Source organism: Hesperophylax consimilis, chromosome 5 (genome assembly GCF_061612785.1).
Source record: "Hesperophylax consimilis isolate HC1 chromosome 5, BYU_Hcon_1.0, whole genome shotgun sequence".
Classification (NCBI taxonomy): Eukaryota; Metazoa; Arthropoda; class Insecta; order Trichoptera; family Limnephilidae; genus Hesperophylax; species Hesperophylax consimilis.
Genome location: NC_142840.1, coordinates 5,905,985 through 5,929,563, shown reverse-complemented (window position 1 = coordinate 5,929,563; position 23,579 = coordinate 5,905,985). Strand labels below are relative to the sequence as shown.

The 23,579-nt window shown below is 31.7% G+C and overlaps 2 protein-coding genes across 4 annotated transcripts in view; one reads left to right on the top strand and one right to left on the bottom strand.

Moving 5' to 3' along the window:
• Positions 1-514: 514 nt before the first annotated feature.
• cN-IIIB (cytosolic 5'-nucleotidase IIIB) lies at positions 515-9,426 on the bottom strand. Of its 3 annotated transcripts, none has more exons than XM_089631548.1 (6): positions 9,380-9,426; positions 8,736-8,942; positions 6,952-7,111; positions 5,554-5,616; positions 5,194-5,323; positions 515-4,955 (listed from the first exon to the last, which is right to left on the bottom strand). In XM_089631548.1, the coding sequence occupies exons 1-6, from the start codon at positions 9,402-9,404 to the stop codon at positions 4,620-4,622; spliced, it is 921 nt and encodes a 306-aa protein (XP_089487674.1). In that variant the 5' UTR covers positions 9,405-9,426; the 3' UTR covers positions 515-4,619. The 3 variants fall into 3 exon arrangements, with proteins under 3 accessions (XP_089487674.1, XP_089487673.1, XP_089487675.1); XM_089631547.1 differs by lacking the exon at positions 9,380-9,426 and adding an exon at positions 9,190-9,343; XM_089631549.1 differs by lacking the exon at positions 9,380-9,426 and adding an exon at positions 9,254-9,343.
• A 1,022-nt stretch (positions 9,427-10,448) lies between these two features.
• The window catches only part of LOC149423454 (anoctamin-1-like), a 39,997-nt gene continuing 26,866 nt past the window's right edge, over positions 10,449-23,579 (top strand). Inside the window, exons 1-3 of the mRNA XM_089631551.1 lie at positions 10,449-11,089; positions 21,567-21,812; positions 22,463-22,620. Of these exons, the coding sequence (XP_089487677.1) occupies positions 10,844-11,089; positions 21,567-21,812; positions 22,463-22,620 (650 nt within the window). The 5' untranslated portion in view covers positions 10,449-10,843. The remainder of the gene's footprint in view (positions 11,090-21,566; positions 21,813-22,462; positions 22,621-23,579) is intronic.

The following is a 23,579-nucleotide window of genomic DNA, read 5'->3' as shown; positions in this document are numbered from 1 at the left end:
GAGATAAGGGATGGAGTATTAATAATTGTATCAATTTAATTTTTTTAAGTAGTTATAGTACTAGTAGTTTAGGGCTAGTACACAATTAACCTATGGTTAAAATCTGCATTTATCCAATCCTACCATACGAAAAAAACGTTACCACTATATCGGACGTGATAGTCACATTTGCTCATCTTACATTTTTACAATGACACATCTTTGATAAAATCCTCATCATATCTGAATACTGTTATATATTTATGATACTATCTTATCATATGACACTATCAATCCTTATCCCCGTTTTCTCAAGCTGAGACCAATGCAATTGATTTTTGAACTTTAGCAGGCATTTAAAAATAATGCCCTTCGTTCACCTCTGCTATCTCATGTCTTCATGTGAGGAGATACGGGTGATAACAACTATTTAAATAATTATCCCTATTAAACACATGTGAAAGATGAAAAACATATCGATCTTTTGATCAACTACATTTAGGAAGTGTGTAGCTCTCTCCACGGGTGAGTTTATGAACTAATTGGTGTGGCTCGCTCTACAATAAAGGAGGTTATGGCCACATCTTTGACAGCGAGACTTGGGTACAAGAAATTTATTTGAGCCAGTATATCATTGTTAGATATGTAACCGTTTAGTAAAAGATACAAATATTTAATCAGATCAATACCTCTATGTGTCTCTGAGTGGTAATTGGTCATGCCCAATGCCCAGGATATGCATCAAGTTTTGGAAAAAAAAGCCCATTTTTTTATTTTTTTTTTTATTTGCATAGGTTTACTACTATTTTTTTGTCATGAAAAGTAAAATGTTTCAGAATAAGTAATTATCATTGTTTAGAGGAAAATATTGTTTGAGATGGTTAAATGTTTATAAATGGATATCATAAAGCAAAAAAAATTGACAATGAAAAGCATAAAATATTGTTTTGTACTGTTACGATTTGTCACATTGTTAAGATGGTAAATTGCGTTCTTATCCCTTTTATCACTGTGTTAAAAGAAAATTTAAAACACATTGTTATTGTTTAATAGTTATTATTTTTATTCAGTTATGTTTGAATAATGTTCTCCTATTGCCAGTAGACAATTAAAGGGCTCGGACGCGGATAGTGTTAACCCTCATTTTTGTCAAAATTGAGTCGACTGCCATCTACGGCAACAAAGTATAAAGCTATTTGTCTATCTAACCATTGCATTAGGTTAATCAGTTGGATCCCTGGCCATAGATCATTGTTTTCTCCATAGATTTATTTGAAAATATTTCGGAACAAAACAATGCCAACACCAATATGGCGAAAGGTTTATTTGAAGTGTTAACTCTTTGAATATCGAAATCAAGATAAGTGACATGACAATACATTTTTTTTTTCGATCTGAGCATTTATCTTTTTTTTTTTTAGAGTTTTTTTCGCAACTAAACTTTTGGTTAAAAAAACTCTTGCAGCTGGGTCTACGCTTTAATACATTTTAAAATGTATTGGTTGACAGTGACCCCCTAGCGACCAATTTTTTTCAAATTTGCACAAAAAAAAAACTCCAACTTCAGACTTGATGTACCTTTGTTTGGCAGAAGACATTGAAATATATCTATGTATATTTCGATTTATGGATTAGGCCAAAGTTTAAATTGATTTATCTCATAACTGGTTGTGATAACAAGGTTGATTTTGCACAAAAACGGCGCTATACAAATCATCCAAATATTATTAACTAAAGAAAATGAGAGTTGACATTATCTGTGCCCGAGCCCATAAATTATTTAAAAAGTTTTATTTAGTTATGTTTTAAATAATATTATCCTTTTACTGGGCATCAAGGTAAAGATTAACAATGAAAAACACGCAATGATGTTTTTTACATTTCAAATAGTATATTTTGACGGTAATCGGATGAATCATCACAATGATAATTCATCACATCTTTAAAAATCATATAAAGTCATGGAAAGTGATGAAACAAAAACTTTATTAACTGGGTTATGTAGGTTAGGTTAAAAAAAAATTTGTTCATCGTTTCTAATGATTTTATATCACTTTTTAAAAGTATGTTGAATTGTCACTGTGTTGAGTTATCATGGAACCGTTTTGACAAACGTGTTGCTGTTTCAAGTTACAAAATTATTTTTTTAAGGTGAGTGAGTTTCCAGTCAGCCTGTACTTTTAGTAAACAGGTTCATTGGTCAAATAACAATAACTTGTTAAATGTATAATATAACACAAAAAAAAAGTTTAATGAGTTTTTATTATTCCAAGCACAAACAAACATACATATAAAAATAGTGTTGCCAACCTAAAAAAGAAGCAACATTTTAACATAACTGGGCATTCTCAAAAATAATTACAATAAACTGAGGTAAAGCTGAATACACCAGTAAAATAGTCATTTTCTGTTTAAAATTACACTGATACTGGAATGATACAAAAAAATATGAAAAAAGTGGTAAAAAATTACAGATTGTCTAATTATATCAATAAATTAAAGTAAAGGCCCGTAAGAATACGTATCTAAATCTGTTTCATAATAATATAACATATCAAAATGTTTTATCACATAATAATTTTTAATAAATTAAGTAGGGTAAATGCCACGCAAAAACCTTCAACTTTAAACTTGAATACCTAAAAAAAAATCACAATAAATACTTGGTACACAGATAAACAAATAATATTTTTTTTACAAAATGGTAACAGTTAATAGTGTTCATTTCATATTTTATATAAAATGGTTGCTCACTCAATTGGGTTTTCAGCTAATGTGATTTAGAATGATGATTCACAGCAATCTCAGAAAAGCCGCTCTGAAATTTTTAGAAAATCTGGATATTCACAAAAAAAATTTTAGGAAGTCAAAATATAAAAAGAATACACATTTATTAAAAAAATAACATTATTCTGTTGATATTTAGCGAAAAGTATTAATTTTATATTTATTTTCCATTCACGAAAGTACCTTTAGTGAATGTATCAAAACCGGCAGAAATTTCCCGAGCGGGTTTTGCATGTAAAAAACTTTCAGTTTCTTCTAAAAGTAAAGCATTTTTAAACACTTTTACTAAAATAATGATTAGAAAGTCGATCACTATGAAACATTATTAGAATAAATGACATTTGAATTGTCTACTCATTATTAGCTATATAAGCGTCAAATATATTAGAAGATCTAAATACTTATTGTTATTAATACATTATTCTCTCACAAATTATTTAATAGTAGCCTCTTGATTAGAAGAAAATAACACCCCCGATAATCTAAATGGGCATTTTCACAAAAGTTTATACTTTGCGTTTTTGTCAAGTCCCACAATCTTTATTGGTTTTTTCGTAGTTACATATTAGTAACTGAGTATTGGAAAGTTATATATTTTTTTAACATTCAATTTTATTAATTTACTTTATTTAGTCAGTTAAATTCAAATTTAAATTAAACCTTTATATATTTTTAATAAATTATTTATATTTAGATCAAAAGTCCAATTTCAATTAATTAATTTTAGGTATGTAAGATTAATTTCGCGGTGTCTTAAATAGCTTGCGTAATACATTTTTGAAAATACATACACAGTTTTCACATAAATTTGGACCAACATTGAAAAAAATCAAGTTCAACATTTCTGGTGGAGAATGCGCTAGTTCCATTCCGTGACCACATTTACTTATTTTTTAACACCCTTTTTAGGTGCTTTTACATAGGAATAGTTTATAAAATTATGTTACTATTAAAACGTTTTAATTTTTTTAAATAGTGAACAGTAATGTGGGTAAACGTAATATACTTTTTATAATCAACGCGTTAAATACACTTTTTACAAGTCATGTTAAAATATTGAGACTATTTGGATTGAATCACCGATATAATATTGTATTTGTAATGCCTTTCTTGAAAGAACACACAAAAAATTATTTATTCATATTGCGTATGTACGGGCGCAAACAAATAATTTGTCTTAATGTTTTAAAGCATAACTTGCAAAAAGTGTATTTTCATAAAATAATTAAATTAACGCCTGAATTATAACTTACGTTACGTTTACCCTTAAGTGATAAATTGAAGATGTCCACTGAAGAGTTGACATTATTACCCTCCATTAGTATTCTGGGCAATGGGGAGTACATATTATGGTAGTTAGTCCTAGAATAACTTCACTGAAAAAAACCTTCTAATAATCTGGTATTGGTGAAAACATAAATAAAAAGTGACAGAATGGAAAGCATAAAAAAGATAAAAACACCCACAAATTTTGTCAGAAATTCCCAGATACAAAATCAAATTACGCCTTCCGTTAACACATTCTATAATGTGTTTGCAATTTTGTAAGTTTTATTTTATGTAAATTATCAAACATGTATACATTTACGTGTTACGTAGGAGAATTAAATATGTATGTATTTTTTTAATAAAGAAATTCTCACAATTTCTTGTATGTACCCCAGGTTAATTACAATCTATATAACTAAGAGCTAAACAAGCATTGTGCCTATATTAATCCTAAGATTTGCCTCTATTAAGCATACAATTTGGTTAAGCACTCGCCATTGACTTGAATAAATAGGTAACACTATTTTATTATAAGCCTAAACTTACTTATGTAAGTAATTTGATCTAAGTGACTTGAATAAGTTCTATTGTAAAACCAAATTTATTATGGCCCTAGGTATGTCGACCGATTGATCGTCTAAAAGAACAATATCAAACATCTCCATGTAGAGGGGAAGGTTTCCTTCTTGGTTGTGATAAAGAAATCCTATCTTGATGACAGCATCCGTGTTCACTCCATCGGCCATAGAAGCATCGCCCAATGAGTCTCCCAGTAAAATCACATTGGCACGGTCTTTTATCATATCGTAATACTCCGTCCCTTTGATAACTGTCTCATTCTTATTGAAGACGTGTATTATGTCTCCCTTTAGTCCGCAAATAGTACCGTTTTCGTCAATGTTGAGAAAATTGGATATCACCTGAAAAAATTGAGAAAACAGTTAAGAAATTGAATTTAAATTAGGTTAGTACAAGGAAACAATAGCTCACGTAATGGTGTACGGGCCAGTAAAACCTTATCATGCTAAGAATTGATTGAATTAGAAAACAATAAGCTGAAGTAATGATGCACGTGCCAATTCTTATCATTATTATTATAATAAATCACGTCTGAGCGTGAGCACCGAGTTGTAAAATCTTAATTTGATTTATGTTTACCTTAACGTTGGCTGTTAAATTATTGGAATTCTCCAAAACAGCTACCACAGCATCTCCCAACCCGGCAGAAAACACCAGTACTGGTACCTTTGTTTCATTTAGTTGACCCAACATTTCATGGACACCGTCACTGAAAATATATTCCGATTATGAAATATTGAACACCATTAACTGTTTATGCACGTACAATTTAATCCTGATTAAACTATTAGCATAGTAATATGTAAAATGCTGTTTACGTACAATTTAATCTTGATAAAATTCAAACGACTTTATCATACTTATAAATTAATTTAAGCAACAGCATTAATATTAGGTAATATTAAATAGTAATCAATATAATGATTATAATTTTCTTACCGGAGATTTTCTGTAACGTGTTTTGCCACATGCTTTAATTCTTCAGCAGGAAACTGGAAACCCCTGGAAAACAAAATGTGAATAAACAATATAATTATTGCTAAGGTAATAAACAATACAGAGAAGAGATGTGTGGCTAATGGGGTCAAAAGCAATACCATAACTTTACTTTGAAAAATTGCAATGGTAGGTAACCTCCGTTGGTAGGTAGGTTTCCTCTGTCGGGTTCACTTCAGCTAGTAATATATAGTATACTTTTGCAACTTAACTTACATTAAAGAGTGGAATATATTCTCAGTAACGCCCTGGTGTAAGACCAACATTCATAATTGAAACATTGCTTTAAATGGCTTTGGCCATGTTTGGTGACTAGATATGAATAATCAGGTACTTCCCCACCTTTCTCTTCCCCATCTACTTTCCTTCCCACTATTTTGAGCCAAACAACATACCCCGATTGAGAATGGCATGGTCTCATTGGTCCCAGACGGTTGAGAACAGTGCGGTTTCAATAAATAAAGCAGTGTAGCGTTCAAGTGATACTAGCTTTTTTCTTTGATATTGACTGCAAAATTTGTGCTTAAATTGTGAAAACGCCGTCGCATTCCTTTATTAGTCACTACAAGCTGCTCCTGTGCAATTTGTGACATGGTAGTTGACTATTTTATTTCTCCAGATTTTCAGTGTAATCAGAATGGCCTCCTGGCCATGCTTTCATTGCAAACTGGACCTATCTAACATCTCCAATCCAGGCTATTCCTGATGATGACAGACCGTTTGATAGATTCCCTTATCTTCACAAGATTGTAATCTTTTCTACAGGCGTCATGTGGGAATGCTGTCCTTGTCCTACCGGTATTTCAATGTAAGATACTCTGAGCAACTAGTGTCATTGATTTCTTGGGCACCGGTGCATAGTCGAGAAGCTTGCCAAACGTACGCCAACAGTTGACATTTGTCATATGAGAACTGGTCGTTTCTACGACTCGTTCTTCAGTTCAACAGCTCGGCTGTGAAACGATTTGCTAACCTCCGTTTCTGACCCCCTAAAACATAGGTCACTTCGGGACCTATGTTCACTCCTTCCTCTCCCCAAAAATATCCTGAACACAGCACCCTCAAAGATAACTCTAAAGAGGTCATAAAAAAAAAAAACACAAAGAGGACAAAAAAAAATTAAATAAGTTTAGTCTGCCTCAGCCCAGGACACCCTAGTGAGGAGGACTATGAAATACCACAACTGTACTTAAATTCACCATAGTATATTGTATTTACAAAGTTTTACATAAAAGCTAAAAAAAAAAAAAATTATAAAAAAAACCTATGTGTGGAGTTAATATAAAAAATATCCACAATGTCAGAGAGGCCTATAAATTAAATAGATAAAAAAGTACTTACTTTAGAATATCATTGCCCAAACGATACCATTCTATCATGTGCTTAGTCTTGGTTTCGATGGAGAGTGCTGGATCTACTTCTATGGGTTTGTAAATCTCAGATAATTTTTTATCTTCATTCTTGTATTTTTCCGGCACTGATGGACACTGTGAGAACATGCCTTTAAATGAAAAAGAAATAGTAATTGAGTTTGACATACATAATTTGGATTACAGTTATCACAACTACATGTTCAGTAAATTGGTGGCAGGCAAATGTATTTCAAAACCATTTCCCCAGTAATCTTCAATATCTACATTAGAAAAAAGAGTGTTTGTTATTACAACAAATCTACAGATTTATTAATTTTGTACACTGGACCTCCAAAGCAAGAGAAAGGTCACTGTTCCCCTTTCGGAAAAGAATAGCACTTCAGACGTAGAGCATCTCTATGCTACAGTGTATTTTCGTAAAATAATTATTTTAACGCTACAATCATACAGATGCTTCAGCTATCAGAAATATTTGTACTAGAGAAATTTTGTGCGATAGGGAATTCAATAATGTTAAAAGTTTGATGCACTTTTGCAGAGAAAAGGTTCTTTTTAACTTCATGTCTTCCATTTGTAAGTCAGAATTATTGTTCAATTCACAGAGAACAGTTGTTATAAAGATGGGAATCACATTTGACACGCACCTAACATTTCATGTCCAGATAGAAACGAAAGCAAAGCTTTGAGAGTGCTGGGATTTGTGCTAAGCAACTCCAGACATTTTTTGTGCTCAACCGCGATTTTTGTGCCATAGTATGTATGTAGCATGTATGTAGCATTTTGAAAAGCAGCTCAAAAATTTGAGGAGTGGATTTTACTTACTCTCTAATGGTAGAGAAAGTTCAAAATAAGTTTCTGAGATATTTGTGTCTTCGAGACTTTAGAGAGTATTATTCCTGGTTAAATCCATCAGCCTTTTTGTCCGGTATGCTAGCTATAAATAGCCTAGCTGATAGAATGAAAACTGCTTCGCTGATAACAGTACTTTATCTTCTGAAGGTCATATCTGTATTACTGATATAATACAAAAATTTGAGTTTTATGTTAGCGACAAATTCACGCTAGCTCGCAAGCACAGGAAGTTTGTTGTTCTGAGATGCAAAACTAACCTACCATTGGTAATGCCGCTTGGAAAAATGATTCTGCTATTAAATAACTTGTCCCCTGACATAGATATTTTGATAAACTTGTCGAATTGAGCTGCACGCTATATGGATAGCGCTTGGTTTCAACTAGCTAGATGCATTAAAATAATATTTTTTTAAAATCAAAGTAAAGTTTGTAGGTTAGGAAATATGCACATATTATTAAAATAACCCAAACTAAACCCTAAAAACCGATTTAGTGCTTGTGCGACTTAAATACTTGTAAACATTAGATAGAAAAGTTCGAAAATTCAACAAATTCACTCATATTTTTCAATTGAAAATTCAAAAATTAAATATCTTAAAAATAACACTAAATATAATAAGCATTTGTTATTGGCTGTGTTAACTTTAAATGTACATTTAAAGTAAAATGAATAAATAAACTAAGTTTGAGAGAAGGCTCTAATATAATACACCAGTTCATCTGCTGAAAATTCGCATTATTGCGCAGGGTTCACTTGACTGGGTATGCCGAGAGCTGTAAAATCTTTGGTTGCATAACTGAACATTTAAAATTTATTAAGTCAATCCTATTAAGAGATATCAATATCAGTGGTGGTACTGACTGTGGTTAAGTGTGAAATAAAATATGTTAATAACTCACCGAAACTGGTGACGAGCACATTGCCATTATCGACTCTCTGTTTAGTAAGAGTGCAGTCAAAATCAGCAATCACTTGTAGATTATCTTTTCCGCCATCCACCAATTTGTTCAGCTTTCGTTCCAGTTCCTCGATATTCCTTATTTTCACGTGGCCGAGCTGCAGCTCCAAAACTTCACTGATTTTCACCACCATCGTAGAAAACAAGCCTGAACAATAATATATTTATTATCTACAGGGTATTTGTTATTATTGTCCGTCAAATAACAAAAGACGAACGAAACAACCGCCAAGAAGGAAAAACTGTCAACGACTCAGCTGTCATATGGCTGTCATTGACAGTTTTTCAGCAGAATCAGAATGTTATATTATGTTGTCGTTGTCAAGTTCAGTAGGACTAATAATAGTTTTAAAGTCTTGACATAGTTCGCATCAAGATCAGATAATACTACTTACTATTATTAGATATAGTTATGATTCGAGTGTATAGATAAGAACGGATAAGAATTAAGTGACGTACGTGACGTATTTCGCTTGTACAATTTTTTATCCCGCGAAGAGTCATTTAAAAATTTAAAAATATATCTGTTCGATATTGTTGCCACTAATCGACAAATTGTTTAGAATACTTTTAGTGCCTACTTACTTTTAAAGAAAATTTGATGATGCATGCCGTCCGCTCCTCCTGGCAGCTGGCAGCCCTTTATTGACAGCAGGGGCATTTCTCTCAGCTTTGGCCTTGAAACTCATTTGAAACCGCCACGCCCACCTCAAAATTCTTATAGAAAACTAATAATATGGCTAAAATCTCAGATCTCATTGGTGAGAGCAGAAGGATTGGTTTGATCTCTCGCTCTCTACCATAATGACTCGTGTAACAGAAAGAGATGGCGGAATTTTGCCGTGAATGGTTTATTTATACACGCGGGTTGTCATTTGCTGCCGAAATACTATCATTTCCGTCGTTTTAAAGTTGTTCGTGATAAAAATACAATATAAGCCAGTATAGTGTTAGCGAGTTACAAACATATATTCAACCTACCTACGTAAGTTCAAGTTTAAAGTGAATTGACAGTTTTTAGGTTATTACGTAACATACTTGGCATATGTCTTCCTCCACAACGTATAAATGTTATTTATTATATCGACCAACTTATTCATGTTATTGATTAGTGTTATCCTGTATTATCTTATTGTTTTGGTGAAATTAAAGATTTTTAAACATATGTAACCATGAGTTCATGAGGCTAAAAAATGTCGGAATTCTTCGTCGTACTGTCGGACAATCATGTTTTGGAAATTTTCTTCAGTGTTGTTGCAAATTTCTCGTCATTTTGGGTTTCTTCTTCTCAGATTAACAAGTTTCATCTTAAGGAAATGCACTGTAAAAGTTTATTTTCTTAGTCAGATGAACCTTGCCCTCGGAAAACATTTCGACATTTTTCTGCTTCAAGGACATTTTTATTTTTAAAATATTTTTTTGGGCTAGTGAATGAATGGAGTAGGCCGAGAGCAATTATATTGTCTATGGTTGCATCTTACTTTTAGATGACCTTGAGTTTTTTCTATCTTGTCTACTGCTCTTTTCCGCACGGTAGGTACTGCTTGTATATCTGTGGTTAAGTACTGTATAATTCTGTTGTATACAAAAAGCCCGAAGATATCGATCTAGAGAGTGGTATATTTATGATTGACAGTTATTGCCTGACATGACTTATGGCATGTCGTGTTTTTAAATTTTTCTGACGTACGCAACGTGTTGTTTTTAGTTTAATCCGGCATTTAGTATATCTTAGAGTTAATATCTTGGTGTTAATAAAACATTAAAAAACGATTTTGATTTAGTGAGTTGGCTTTAGAAATGAACTAAGCTAGTGAAAGTGTATGCACGAGTTTGTTGTTATTTATATTTCATTCGAAGATGTAATATCATCCTTGACACACCCGTTTTCAACTGAAATGTGTTTTAACCATATCCGTTGTTGTATCCTGTATTAGTAAATGTAGTAAACTGAGATGTATGTTGCTTATGGTATTGAGGTTAACACGTGAATGTTTTGCCGTGAAATTGATCTGGTAAATCACACACCACCTGTGATTGTTAACTGAAATGAGTGATGATGATGACGATTACTTCTCTGACGCCAAGTCCCTGGGCTCAGTGACTACGCTGACCTCCGTGCACCGAAAGCCCCTGCTGGGTCAATCGTACTTTACTGTCTACCACTCGGCCGAAGGAATCTCCGACATGGACCTGCAGGACAGTCTCATCTCTTCCAAGGGAAATGTTGATAAGGTTTCTGATCACCTTATTAAGCCAAAGCCTGTCACACTTTATTCCCAGTGGAAGAATAGGGTAACCATGAATTTTATCCGTCTCTGTAAAAGATGGATCCATTAACCACAATGCACTTTTGATACAATACTGCTTGAATGGTTAAAAGGTTACAATTTATTCTATTTGATTTCATTTATTTATATTTCAATGAAATCAATACCCTACTCTACATTTTTATATCTTTTTTAATACTTTCAAGACATGGAAAGAAATCAAAATGAATTTTCGCTATTTAGAAATGATTTTATTGTAAATTTTGCTAGCTTTATTAACTGCTATGTATATTTGCTAACGCGCTTCACTATTTTAATTTATTAATTGCACCTTAAAATTATTATACATACAGGGTGTATCGGCACGTACCCGACAAACTTTAACCAGCTATTCCTTAGCACATTTGGAGTAAAAAATGTTATGTGCACTTTGCTGTCCGGTAACATTTTTTTTAAATAAAAAATTTACCATTCATATTTTCACCACATGTCACCACTGTTTTATCCTTTGTCAAAGTTTAAAAACCCACCTGGCAATATTTTATTTGAGTTTCGTTGAATAATATACGTACGTACCTACATTAGCGCACTTTTACGATCACAACGAAATGGCATGGCACCATTCGTCTCATTTTTAGCTATTATTATTTAGTGTGTATGAAAGAGCGAACACGCTTTTTGACACACTTGCTAATAACAGCTGTTGAACACGAGAAACAATGCCAATGACGGAGTGTGGATTTTTTTATCATTTTTTGTTTTTAATTGAAAAAAAATGTTATCGGACAGCAAAGTGCCCACAACATTTTTTACTCCAAATGTGCTAAGGAATAGCTGGTTAAAGTTTGTCGGGTACGTGCTGATACACCCTGTATATACATATTAAATAAAGTATTCATGGAAATAGCAGTGAGCTTGCCAGAATTTAGCAATAGTGTAATCAAATACTGTAGAGTAGTAATATTAAATTTGGTGTAATCCAATCAAAGTTATTGTAGGCACAGTACGAAAGCTAGCAAATAAATGAAAATCTATATTGTGTGAGTAAAAACTGAAAAAAAGTTACAGCAGAAATTAGTAAAGAATCTAGGTAAGGTGTAGGTAAATAGATTTTATTTTTACACACACTGGTAACATCAATTACAGCTGTAATTTTATTCACATAGGATTAACTTCAAATATTAAATGCTTAACTTTTATCAACACACAATATTTTTTTTTAAATCACAGCACTAGTTGGGTTATAAAATAATTTTTTTACATAATATCTTATCTTAACCATAACATTACGTTTTAAAATTTTCTTTTTATTAAGGTTATCAAACTGATAAGAATTTCTCCACCGAATTTATGCCTAGATAACTTTATCACATTATTTGTGTTATGTACATAATGTTTGGTAAACTGAGTACATAATAATACTGCTGTAAGTAATTTTATTTACATTACTAGCTGTACCCCACCATGCGTTGCCGTGGCTCTGTTTGTCTGTGCAAATAGAGAAACAATAACGCGTGTTGCTTTTACGTCCAACAGATGGCGCTGTTTTTCAAAAAAGCTTGTTTATCCCACGGATGGCGCTGTTTTTTTAAAAAAAGCATGTTTTTACCTGTCACAGGTGAAATTTATATAATGCAGGCATATAAAAACACACGCGAATTCAAATGCAACGTTGTGTCAAAATTTCAACAAACAAACATTTACTTATTAAATTCAATTATTAAAAATATAAATTTTTTATTTATGTAGTTTTATACTTTCTTTGGCAAATTTGAAGTAATTTAGAAATGTTGGTTTTCCAAATAAATTTTGATATTTTTATTGCTTTGATAGAGAGTCTGAGGTCCCTATCTTGGGTTACTTTGGCAGCCCTTTTTTTAAGTTTATCAAAAAAAAAGAAATTACCTACTGTGAATTCCGTACAAGAGTTCCAACATCCAGGAACCAAAGACTATGGCCTTCCCATTTTGGTATGTTCTAAAACTTCAATGACCGCAATGGCTGAGGTAGCAGGAACACTCAGATATAAAATTTTATTTATATTATGTGTTGTTTCACATTTTATCTATCGAGTGCGGAGCTTAAGGAGATGGAAAAAAGTGGAATTAGTAAAGACCGCGGTGTTCAGATTTGGTCACTGAGCATATTCTTCATTAATTGAAGTCACTGTCTCAAGGTTTTCCCTTTTAAATTGTAAATAGAAAATTTTAAACTTATTTTATCCTGACCAGATTCAAATTTCAGCAAAAATTCATTGTTCTCTGACATTCACTAATAAATCTCCCGGGAATGTTTACAATTGACCCTGCTTGAACTTGAAATTTCATATTATCTCGGCGAATGCTCAGCTAATCTGTTGAGATAACCGATATATCCAGCTGCTTAGATAATCAATATCTTGTCATAATATTAAGATCGGAGATAATCTGTATTATGTAATAATAATAGGTGTTTTATTATCATAGCAAATTGAGATTATGATATCCTCACTAGGTTTCCCATGCTTAGGATTTCTTTTATATATTTTTAAAATTTAGTAGTGTGGATTATATGAAGTTATTATAAATATATTAACATTTTAATATTTGTAACTGTTATTTCGTGGTGGAATTCCATTATAAATATATATAAAGAACACAATTTTAAACTTTTTTCCACTTGTTTTTATTTGACCGTAACCGGTTTCAGCCTGTTAGGGCCATCTTCAGACTGGTACAATTTTTGTCTTAAACTAGGGTTTATATACATAGGCAAATTACATTGAGGGGAGGGGTTAACATAATAGGTTGGTTTGAATTATGAGGGGTTTTTCGTGAAATATGATATTTCCCAAATAAGTATTGTTATTAAAATCAACTGAATTTATCTATGATAATTATGCCTATTAGGACTATCAATTTAAGGATTTACCCAACATAAAGTTATCGGTAATCTATTGTGTGGTTAAGAAAAAATATTTTAATGGATTTTATATAATTGAAATACATATTTAGGATAGGTGACATACTGATTATAATGGATATAGCAACGGAGATTTAGCAACTGATTCTAATTTTGTGTTCATAACATTGTTGGAGTTTACTTTTTTAGTTAGGCGGGTTATCTCTAATGACTCTAGCCTATCTAATTTATGACCTTTGTCGCAGGTATGTAAAAATTTTACGTCTCTATCCTTGTCAAACGAGTGTTTATTCTCAAGTAAGTGTGCCGCAACATTCGACATTTCGCCTTTGTCATTTACCCAGCTTGAAAAATGTTCTTTTATGCGGGTTTTGAATGATCTACCTGTTTGGCCTATATAGTAAGACGGGCAATTGGCACAGTTGATTTGGTAAACTCCTGAGTTTTCCATTTTATCCCTTTTAACTTTATTATTTATTAGGATTTTACCTAATGACTTTACATTATAGAATGCTGTTTTACAATTGTCTTTATTGGTTATCCTAGATATTTTTGTGGATATATCACCAATATAAGGTATTTTAACCCATTGTTTTTTTGTGACATCATTTTCATTGTTGATTGTAAGACCTTGTGATATGATTGCCAGTGTGAGTTTTTTATCCTTTTTCTTTAATAATCTATCAATAAGTTCGCTACTATATCCATTATTATTTGCTATGGTTTTAATAACATTGAGTTCATTATTATAATTTATACAATTCAGGGGTATATGTAATATGTTAAGCAGCATATAATGGAACTTGTAATTATTGAAATTGTTGAATGAGCTGTTCACTGAATCATATAATTTACAAAGTAGCATTCTAATGGAACTTGTAAATATTGAGATTGTAGAATGGGCTGTTCACCGAGTCATATAATTTACAAACCAGCATACTAATGGAACTTGTAATTATTGAGATTGTCAAATGAACTGCTCACTGAGTCATATAATTTTATTATTTTTGTGGTTTTTACTCACAAGGATAAATTAATTAAGTGTATTACCTTCGTTTATAATGTTATTGTTTACATGACATAACACTTTTTAATTTAGCAACCTCACTTTTACTGCAAAATGCAAAAAATTATCACCTTATTTGTGGAATTCATAGATTCTAGTAAGTTAGGTACTTCATTATTTCTTTTGAATTTGAATTGTCATAGTTTTTATTCATTACATTGTTGATTACATCACTTAAAGTATATACAGTAAGTCCTAATAAACAGAGTCGTTATTTACAGATACAGGGGCTTAGGATCACAGGGGTCTAGCTACAAAAACTGCTGTTTTGATGGAAGCTAGGTTTTGGTAATGCTATAATCATATTTATTAGTGACACAAGGCTCTACCTTGTACATTCATGTCCTTCAAGAGATACCGTTGGGCATATGAGCATTCCAATCTTTATTTGCGTTTATCTCAAAACATAGTTTTGTAGATAGGCCCCAGTGATCCTAAATCCCTGAAAAGAACTTATCAGTTTGTAAAACTATAATCAATCCTGGCTGTACTACACCTAATGCTGTAAATTAAAAATCTTGTTAATTATTTTTTGGAATAACTTTATTGAGTAAAACCTCAAATTGTAATATTTAAATATTGAAGACTTTCAGATTTTCGTTTAGAAATCACTAATATTGTCTTCAATATAATATTACAATTTGAGGTTTTACTCAATAAAGTTATTCCGAAAAATAATTATTCATTCTAGACTTGCAGAAAAGTCAACAGATGTCGCACATTAAATAAAAAAATAAAAAAATAAGATAGGTTCATCTAAAAAGACGCTGTCTGGATTGCATTTAGTTCGGGTTGAATCTTGCGATCATACATAAAGATAGTTGCCAATAAAAATGTGCTGTGAAAAAATGAAGACAATGTTAGTAGTTCTTATTCGAAGTATGATACAGTTAAAAGTGACCGAGGGGAATAGGGTCCCATTAGCTCAGTTGGTAGAGCACTGTCCCGGAAAGACAAGGGTCCTGGGTTCGAGTCCCAGATGTGACCGTTTCCTTTTCTGATTTTTCTGTTTCAGATTTTCGTTTAGAAATCACTAATATTGTCTTCAATATTTAAAAATCTTGTCTTTATAAAACCTTGAAAGTTTATCCTGCTGTAAGATTGTCCAGTCTGTAGTCAGACTTACATGTGGCATTGCCTCTTATGTATGCACCAATTATTAATTGCACACAGAGGCGGCTCTAGGGATTCAGTCGTGGTAGGTCATTTGAAAAAAATGTGTGACTAATCTTTATTTGATATTGTGAAAAATGCCCATATATTATTAACTATATCAATTTGTTATAGAGTTTTAGAGTCGCGGACTCTAAATAAATATTATGTTAATATAATAAATTGGAAATAAATACACAATCCATGTACTTACGGTAAATTATTTTTAAGATATTAAGTTTTAATGTAGTTGTCCACAACATTAAAATAAATAAAATCAGTGTTTGATTCTATTTGACAATGATTTTTTACGTTTTTTGTTTTGTTTCATTCTAAATCGATAACAACATAAATAATTATTCTAATCCTTTCCCGAACTATGCAATTGAAAAACAACCATTGTTCCACACACTACAAGCGTGTAAAATGAAAAAACGACATTTGTTTATGTCACCATCTCTGTAAAACATATAATATTCACCGTGTTGTCTCCCCCACGGTCATGACCTAAGCGTCCCTAAACTTTCTTCGGAAGCTAATTTTTACTTCGACGAAAAATATAGTGCCATCTCGTTTATTCTATGGCGCGCGTAGGGACAGAAGATGCCAAATTGGACATTCTTTAAATTGACCCAGCGAATCGTGTGGACTTGTGAATGAAAGCTTCTATTAGAGACAACAGATGTCACTGCTAGTCACTCGCCGCCGCCGCTGTTTCGCGTTACATTTTAAATGTTTTGATGCACATAATTGATTATTATATTTATTATTGTTGTCTTATAATTTTGGGGGGTCAAACACCAATTGACCTAAGGGAAGAACCGCCACTGATTGCACATGTAGTAATTAATGATAGAAAAGGAAATAAAACATTTTTTAACTCACTTGACTTTGCTCCCAAAGGTTGTGAGATTACGATTGCTAAATAATATAAGTGCATTAATCTAAGGAACATTGTTGCAACTTCCTGATATCGATCATATCTCATTGTTTATAAAATAGGCAAGGTTTTTACCAATATGCCATCAAAATGCAGACCACCTTATAGAATATTTCACAGGAAAGCAATGAGGACCTGTAGTACATTTTAATTGTTTTTTTTATCAATAACAGGAAAAAATCAGGGAATTCTCCACAAATTGGCAACCGATATGGTTGTTGTAGACAACGTAAACCATAGATATATACCTAGACAGGTTGTGATGAAGGAGATTTTAAATAATAGGTTCTTTGTGTTAAATCAGGGATTTATTAATACTTTGCGTATTACAATGGTGACTCGATAGTCGACCTAAAACACCATGTTTGTCTGGGAGCATTGTAACTGGTCCTGGCGACTACTGGCTACTAGCTGCCATCTTGCGGACTTCCAAGCAAGCTCTATGCACTGCCCTCTATGAGTGCATCTGTGAAGCTCTTACTTCCCAACAGGTTGTTTCACAGAATTTGAACAAATCATCAAATTTCAAAGTTGATTTTCAAGTTCTGTGAAGGTTCCATTCAAGTTCTTTTATCATTTAAGTTTTGTGAAACAACTGGCCAATAATGATACAATAACAGCACTTGAATAGAACCTGCATAGAACTTGAAGATCAATTTTGAAATTTGATGAATTGTTCAAATTCTGTGAAACAACCTGTCCTTAATATTCATTCGTCCAAAATCTTAAATCTCTGAAAGTTCTTCATTGATTGTGTTGAAATTTTGACTCGACGTTGCATTTGAATAAGCGTGTGTTTTTTAGTACCTGTGTTATAAAGATGTCACCTGTGACAGGTAAAAACATGCTTTTTTAAAAACAGCGCCATCTGTTGGACGTAAAAGCAACACTCGCTATTGTTTCTCTGTCAATTTGATAGACTGACTGAGCCACAGCAACGCATGGCGGGGTTCAGCTAGTATACACGGTGTCCGGAAACTCGTAGTACAAGCGGGAAACTGGAGAATCTACACCACATGGGGAACCCAAAAAAACATAAAGTTTTTTGATTTGAGCATTTTCACAAAAAAAAAAAAAAACCAAAAAAAAATATTTTTCGGCTATTTTAGGGTTAAAGTTTTTTCTGGTGTTTAGGGTTGAACAACAGATGTTTTAACCCTGCAGAGCAGAAATATTTTATGATTACACCGGGTTAAATGAAGGGTGATTTCAAAATAATGCTTCAAATCCGAGTTTCTTCATTTGTTTTACTTTCAAATAGTTTTAATTAGTTGGGTACTTTGATCTTCAGTAATATTTTATAAGAATTTGATTAAAAAAAAAAAAAAAAAAAAATCAACTTCAAACTCGATTTACTCGATAACGAAAGCTCAAATAAAAAAAAAATATACTACAAAATCGACTCCAAATGTGATGTAGATTCACCAGTTTCCCGCTTGTACTACGAGTTTCCGGACACCCTGTATAACAAAATTTATACAGGGTGTCCGGGGGTAAAGTGCACTAACTTCGGGGGGTGATTCTACGTGATTTTAGAGGTAGAAAAAAAAAACATTTTTTCGAAATTCCAACGTTTTAAGGTAGTTTTTAGGTAAAAAAGTTGAATGGTCTGTATGGGAAAATAAATATTCTTCCATGGAAAAATGTTTTCGTAAAAAGAAAAGTTGGAACTACGAAAAAAGTTATTTATCTTTTTTACTTGTACCATCATCTAGAATCACCCCCAAAGTTAGTGCACTTTACCCCCAGACACCCTGTATATTCAGAATCAGCGTTTGTTGATCTACAAAACTTTAACCTATTTTTTTTTACTCCATAATATTATCACTGCGGTTCAAGAAAATACTTTCAAATTTATCTCCGATTTTTTTTTAAATACGTTTCTTTGAAGAGATACACAGACAGTGGGTTTGCCCGTATGTCGGAAGTAAGCTAAAATTTTCCTTTCCTTGGTGAAATTTTTTCAATTGATGTTTTTTCTTGGGCATATAATCAATGTCATTGGCCTGTCTGGGGCCTAGGAGTCGAAAGGTCTTATTTAGATTGGCGACATCAGTTTTCTTTCAAATTAGTATAGATGAAACTAGGGATTATCTGTTCTGTGAACGGAATCTGATGACTGACGATTATCATTATGTTAACATTGATTGTTAAACCAGTTAGAGTAACTGTTTTTATTCAGTAGTCAAATAATGTTTTTGGCCATTATGACGGTTTTGCTTTTTGTTAAAATAGTATAATAATTTCTTTCATCAAAATGTAGGTGTTAATAATAAAAAAAAACTTTAAAAAAGAATTTTTTCTTTTTGCATAGGATTTTAATTTCTACCTATATTTATATTTTCGTACTCATTTTTTTAAGAATGGTTGTTTGGTGGTGGGTGTGAATAAATTTATTACTCAAACCTGTAATTACTGGGTACGTCACAAATAAATTTCAAGTAAGAGGAGTTCTTGCGAACATTAAAAGATTTAGATTTGTATCTTTCTCTTTGAAATAAGATCAACTTAATAATGATAACATTTTAATAAAATTATAGGTACGACTAACAATAATAAAAAGGTCGTCTCTATCGCTTTTATGTTTACCAATTCTATAGTTTTTGTTGTATTAAAACAATACATTTAGGAATACATTTAACACAAAAAAATGTTATTCATTGTGTTATGTGTAAAAACCTTCTCTTGTAAACATTTGTTTATCATTAAATTTTATTGTTATTATTGAAACTAGGTTTTGGTGTAGAAATTCATGTAAATCTCTAAACCTAGCTGGTTTCTTTTATAGCTGAACTTACAGTGAAGCACCAAAGTAAGTGAAAACTAAGTTATCGAAGAAAGCAAACACTTTGTGGCTTGACATTATACAAAATGAAAAAGTTTTTTGTTTTTAAACCTCTTTATTTTATTATATACGTAGACCGGTTTCGGTTGTTCTAATAAAATAACAATTTTTTAAATGTATAATTATTGTCCTGAAGAAGGTTGAGAACAACTGAAACCGGTCGACATATATAATAAAATAAAGTGGTTTAAAAACAAAAATCTTTTTCATTTTGCTTTTGAAAACTAAGTACTTGAAACTGATACGAACCTAAACTCTATCCATTTTATTTACTTTAATTAAAATTAAATTTTTTAATTTATTTTAATTTTGGTGCTATTAATTATTGTGTATTATATATTTAATATAAACATGTAGCATGTTGCACGTATTACTATGCATATGTATAATATTATATATGACACAAGTATATTATATCCATTCCGACACATAGCAGTATATAAACAGATGATAAATACACATATAAAAATCTAATATATTTATTGAGTCATCTGATACACAGACGTGGGTGTATTTTTAGTCAACCTTCCAAAAATAGTTGCTCCAGCTTCAAACGAGGTTTCAGCTCAAGTTAGACATTCATAATTATATCTTTATTGATGTCAAATATGTATTCAATGATTCCACAGTGAATTGTTCAAGTAAATTATGTATAAAATAATTGATATTTTGCATTTACCATTGACACAGTTAAACCATGTTTTAAAATAGACCTATATAGGAAAAGTTTAATATAAAGTGTTTTGATAAATACATTACAGTTTTAATGTATTTTTTGTTAAAATTTGTGATTTTTTTCGTGCTGTATAGAATTTGTTGAAATTTATCTAATAATTGCGTATTTTGTGTAAATTTTCATTCTTTATTATCGACTCTTAACAAGTATACCATTCACGTCCTAATGAGAAATAATCATAACATCAATTTGTGTCCGTCCTTCAAAACTTCAATATTATAATTTTAAAAATTTATTAGCACTTCATTAATGAACCTATGAATAAACTCCTTTCTTATCAAGTTAGGTTTCTTAACTACCGTCATCTGTGTATAGATAGATTATGGTGTTTGTATTCTAATTTAAATAAATCATTTGGTGGCCCAGCTTGTTGCCGGTTGGGAGATCTGCCACAGTGTAGCTAACTTCACAGTATTATTATTGGAAAACAATACAATAGCTTGTAACAATTGATAATTACTTCTGTTATGCACTTTGCAAAAAAATATCTCGTGATAGTTGATCATTTCACCGTAAATAATACACGACACATATCCCCAGCATGAAAGTGAGTATTTAATATTTAAGATCATCTCATTGTGTCTAACATTAATGCTAAAATAGCATTATATAACATTTGTTGGTTATATTATTTTGTCATGTGAGAAAATAGTATTTTGTAGTTGTTTGATTTACATATGGCACTCACAATTTGTAAGTGATATCATTCTGACCTGCTTAAATATTCACTGACCTTTGGCACGCTTTTAGGTTATGACGTTAAAAGCAAACTTGATTTTATATCAATCAATTATGGCTTGCTCCTTTTGTGAATCCATTATTACAGAATGATGTGTTAATGAAATAATTTGGTAATTTCTAGACCTGGAGGAGGTTTAAAGATGGAGAGAAGATCGTGGACTTTGTGTTGGCATACTCGCCCAACGATTGTAACAATGCATTTCGCGCCTCAAAAAGGGAGACTTTTGAGAATAATCTCATGGAAGAAGGACTGATCTTGGAGAAGGAAGAGAATCAACAGAAACTGCACTTCGTGAAGATACACGCTCCTAGAGAAGTGCTGTGTCGCTATAGTGAAATTTTGAAAATCAAAATGCCGATCAAACAAGTAAACTAGACTTTCATTCAGTTGTCACTTTTTAAATCCAGATATAAGTTTGATATAATTTAGATCTAGTGATTAACTATTATTAAATAAACTTTCTTGTGTTGCAATGATTCCGTTCATTTTTGTGTTGTAATTTAAATCTATTTATGAACTAATTTTATTTATATTCTTTTCTGTCTTAGTATTAGGGGGTATTTCACCAACTCTTAGTAAACTGTTTAGTAACTAAACTACTCATCAAGCAACTTTAGTCATAGGATTACAATGTTTATGACATTGGTGAAATAGGTAAAAAAATATACACTACCTGATGAGTACCTAACTTCAATCAACATTTTATTTAGTGGTGTTGGTTAGTTATCCCCTTTTTATTCCATTCATCTAACTTACCTACTTTTTAGTAAAATGCTTTTTAGGGTAGATTTGAGGTAGATTTCTCTTAGTTTTGCATGAAGTCTACAATTGTCATGAAGAACATCCAATCATAGAATTTTTTTTTTTTTTTGTAATTTTTCTTTATTCAGTGCATTTTTGGTGGTTTATTACATTCATTAAGAATGTTTAGACCACCAAACTAGCCACTTGCTCGTGTTGTGGTGGTTGATAAATTTTTTTGAATAATTATATATTGTGTTTTTTTTTTCATTTAGATTCCTGGACAAGAATATGTTCTGGACCCACAAGACTTTGTAGACGCCGTGAAGACGATACTTGGGAAACTCCTTCATTATATTAAATTAAACCCAAAGTACTTTCCGGAGAGAGCGCACGAACTTACATCTGAATTCAGCAGGGACAAAAACTATTTGTAAGTTTTGTTAGTTTTAATTTGATTTTAACTCATTAGTTACGAGTCATTAGTAATTAAGCTTTAAAAAAAAATCTTACACTTCATACTAACTTCTTTGTAAAAACCTTTGTAAATATGCAGAAAATAGGGACACGCTTAATATGCATGTTTGTTTTAAAAATACTTTGCAGTAGTTAGGTAATAATGAGAAGTAACTTTTTCAGTTTCCAGAAATCGAAAAAAATGTATTTTAATAGTTACAGAGGTTTATTTTTGGGGTATTGTGACTTGTTGCGCTACGCCCTTCTTTAGCCAGCACAGCACACACGTTTCGGACAGCATTGCAGTGCCCATCATCAGGGCAGATATGCCCTGCCCTGATGTGATGATAGACACTGCAATATCATTTGTCTTTTTTATTTCTACCATCATGTAGAATCATATCTCGAAATTAGCACATTTTACCACCAGACACCCTGTAGATGCGTATGCACGGGCGCAAACAAATAATTTGTCTTAATATTTTTAAGCATATCTTAAAAAAGTGCATTTTCATAAAATAATTAAATTTACTCCATCTATGAACGCGTAGATATTTAAACAAACGTTATGTTTAACCTTAAAGTAAAAAGTCACCAATACAAAAAATAAATATCATTTGTCGTTTGGTATGAAGCACTTCAATTGCAGTGTCAACTTTGTATACATTAATTTTCCCTTTAGATTTACCTCTACTAGTTTTTTTTTAAATTTTATCACATACAATATAATTATTTAAATTTACATAATAAGAAAATATTTCAAATTATAACTAAGCATATTTACCTTTACGAGAGTCTAACACTCGTGTGTAAAGGGAAAAAAATAAAAACTTGAACATACCTATATTAGTTAGTTAAACTTTAAGTATAAAGGTAATTTCTTAATAACACTACCCTGGACATGGAGTCTTACATGCTCCTATATTCATTTGCAAC

Bases quoted from the DNA above. Each gene is read 5' to 3' on its own strand.
- cN-IIIB (XM_089631547.1), bottom strand. From the start codon at position 9,298: ATGACTCTTCGCGGGATAAAAAATTGTACAAGCGAAATACGTCACGTA. The intron at 8,943-9,189 runs GTAAGTAGTATT...ATTATTGTTCAG, and splicing joins CATAACTATATCTAATAATA to GCTTGTTTTCTACGATGGTG. The intron at 4,956-5,193 runs GTAAACATAAAT...CAATTTTTTCAG, and splicing joins ATTTAACAGCCAACGTTAAG to GTGATATCCAATTTTCTCAA.